This window comes from Triticum dicoccoides, chromosome 7B, assembly GCF_002162155.2.
Source record: "Triticum dicoccoides isolate Atlit2015 ecotype Zavitan chromosome 7B, WEW_v2.0, whole genome shotgun sequence".
NCBI lineage: Eukaryota > Viridiplantae > Streptophyta > Magnoliopsida > Poales > Poaceae > Triticum > Triticum dicoccoides.
In genome coordinates, this window is record NC_041393.1 from 456,594,341 (window position 1) to 456,597,506 (window position 3,166).

The following is a 3,166-nucleotide window of genomic DNA, read 5'->3' on the forward strand; positions in this document are numbered from 1 at the left end:
GCATGGAATTTCGGCCCGGCACGTGCCCGACTCGACACTCAATTAAAAGGGTTGGACCAGCCTTCAGCCGCCACAAAACAAGACCGATCCCAAATCCAGGCCTTAAGGCCGGGCATGACACAAAATTTTTAACTGTGGGCCGACAAGGCATGGCCCGACGTGTAACTATTTTTTTCCTATACATTTTTACTTTTTTAGAAAAAAATACTTATATTTTTTTCTTATCTGTTTAGATTTTTTCTATTTTTTTTAAATTTTTGGAATTTTCTGAATTTCCGAAAAACAAACGGCCTAGAAGATCGAAAAACAACGCGGGCCGGCCTTTATAACTGGCATGCCGGGCCGGTCCCTGGGGCCAGGCCTCGGGCTGACACGGCCATGCTGTGCCAGACCTATTACAGCTGGGCCGAGCCGAGCAGGCCCATATGGCCAGGTTTGCCCGACGCCTAGCCTAGCCTAGCCTCTCAGCCTCTCAGGCCACCCGAGTGTGTGTAGTCACAGTCACCGCCCACCACCTGTTCGAACAAAAACCTCCCCTCCGATGCCGTCGCCGCGCGCAGCGCTTCGCCGTCTTCTCCCCACCACCGGCATCCAACCTATCCGGCGCCGCCCCGCACCGCCTCCACCAGCCGACCAGAGCCCCCTACCCGACCCCTACGCTCTCCTCGTCCACGACCCCATCGACCTCCTCTCCTCGCTGTGGCGCCGCGCCTTCGCTCACCCGCCGTCCACCCCTTTCCCCAACCTCTCCGGCTACGCCTCCCGCCTCGACCTCTGGCTCCTCTCCTACCAGCGCGCCTGCGCCCACGCCACTGGCTCCTTCCCGCCGCGCCAGGCCGTCCCGCTCCCCACCCTCCACTCCCTCCTCCGCCTCCGCGCCGCCGCCCTCCGCCGCCACCCCGCCTTCCCCTGGGGCGCCTCCACCCACCTCCTCCTCCGCTCCCCCGCCGACGCCCCCTCCACCGTCCCCGTTTCCCGCCGCAAGCTCACTGCCCGCCTAGCCAATGCCCCGCCCCCCTTCCAGGACCACGTCGTCCAGGAGCTCCTCCTCCTGCTCCTCGAACCCGTCTTCGAGCCCCGATTCTCCCCCAAGTCCCACGCCTTCCGCCCTGGACGCGGGCCCCACACCGCCATCCGCTCTGTTCGCTCCGGCTTCGCCGGTTACCTCTGGTTCATCACTGCAGACCTCACAACCGTGGTCGACGCCTTATCGTCAGACACCATTCTGTCCTGTGTGGAGAAGGCCGTCTCTGATCGCAAGGTGCTGTCTTTGCTCAAGTCGGCGCTCAACGCCCCCGTCCGGCCCGGGTCTGTGCCGCCAAGGGAGAAGGATCTCGATGGACTAACCAAGAAGAGGCTGAAAAGGAAGGTGCTCAGGAAGAGCAGGAAGAAGAAGGTGCTTAATGAGGATGAGCCCAAGCCAGACCCATATTGGCTGAGACTGTTCTTTGGGTTCGCCCCAGAACAGGCGTGTCACATTCCGGAATATGGGCATTGCGGGATAATTAGTCCATTGCTCGCCAATGTGTGCCTTAACGAGTTGGATTGGTGGATGGAGGAGAGGATTAACGAGTACTTCCGCCCATCAAGGCATGATTCGATATGGAAGGAGGCGGGCGATGAAGGATGCCATAATCCATCTTGGCCTGAGTTTGTTCCGTCAAGTGGGAGGGAGAAGACCAGGAAAATGGATTTCCTTAGATTTGGCTCTCATGTCTTGATTGGAGTCCGGGGGCCGAGAGAGGACGTGGTTGAGATAAGGAGGCAACTAATGGAGTTTTGTGAGAGAACATTTGGTTTGAGGCCAGAGAATTCGTCTGTGGAGATTGAGCACATCACAAGGGGGATTGAATTCTTGGATCATGTCATTGCTCGCCGGGTCATCTACCCAACCTTGCGATACACTGCCAGTGGAGGGAACATTGTGAGTGAGAAAGGTATTGGAACATTGTTATCTGTCACAGCAAGCTTGCAGAGGTGCATAAGGCATTTCAGGAAGCTTGAGCTTGTAAAGGGGGACAGGGATCCTGAGCCACTGCCATGTTCACCAATGCTGTACTCTGGGCAGGCGCACACTAATTCTCAGATGAACAAATTTCTTGAGACCATGGCTGATTGGTATAGGTATGCGGACAACCGGAAGAAGATTGTAGGGTTCTGCGCATATGTTATACGGAGCTCTTTGGCAAAGCTTTATGCGGCAAGGTATAGACTAAAATCCCGTGCTAAGGTTTACAAGATTGCATCGCGTGATCTCAGCTGCCCGTTGAGGGAGAGCACAAACAATGATGCACCAGAATACTCTGATCTCTTGAGGATGGGGGTTGTTGATATTATTGAGGGTGTACAATTTGCGCGCATGTCATCAATTCCATCATGTGATTATACAACTTTCCCTAGGAACTGGGTACCTCACCATGAGCTTGTATTGCATGAGTATATCAAACTGCAAGATCCAAAGTTCTTCTGCGAACTTCACAAGACAATCAAACGACGGGAGATAAGTTCACCACAGGATGATGTATCGAAGATGGTGTGGCATTATAAGGTTCATGGTGTTTATGATAACAACAAGGTCTCAAAGAAATTAAATGAATGGAGGAGTAATGGTGAAGCTGTCAATGGGGACACACAACTTCTGTTGGATAAGTAGTCCTATATTCCATATCATTTGTAGAGATACTGATGGGTGATACATCGATTGCACATAGCAGATCTCCTGTTTTGAACAAAGAACATTTTTGGACAAATAGTCCTAATTGTGTTTGCAGAATACTAATGGGTGATGTATCAACGACCTACCAGCTAAAGACCGAGAAATGTATCATTGGGCAAATATTTGGATGTTCAAGAGTACATGTTTGAACATGTACTACAATACTACACCTGATCTCGAGGTAAACTCATGTGTTGTAACTTTGTGTACTTGTCCTGACATCATTACGAGACATATTATCCCATTCTTTTTCTGTTTGATGTCTTGCGAACTTATGTTTCTACAGTAGTAAGAATGTGTTGTTTGTAGTTATTGTGACACTATGAAAGCTGGGATTACAATGAAAATTTGCATTTCTAGTTAAGTAGTCAATTTGTTAACAAGTTAATGGCACTTATTCAAGCCTTACACAGTTAGACTAACATGCTAGTTTACTCAATATGTTAATGA

The 3,166-nt window shown here is 51.3% G+C and overlaps 1 protein-coding gene across 1 annotated transcript in view; it reads left to right on the top strand.

Moving 5' to 3' along the window:
- Nucleotides 1–486: 486 nt before the first annotated feature.
- Nucleotides 487–3,166, top strand: part of LOC119340646 (nuclear intron maturase 1, mitochondrial-like) — a 5,671-nt gene continuing 2,991 nt past the window's right edge. Inside the window, exon 1 of the mRNA XM_037612563.1 lies at nt 487–2,897. Within this exon, the coding sequence (XP_037468460.1) occupies nt 542–2,653 (2,112 nt within the window). The 5' untranslated portion in view covers nt 487–541 and the 3' untranslated portion in view covers nt 2,654–2,897. The remainder of the gene's footprint in view (nt 2,898–3,166) is intronic.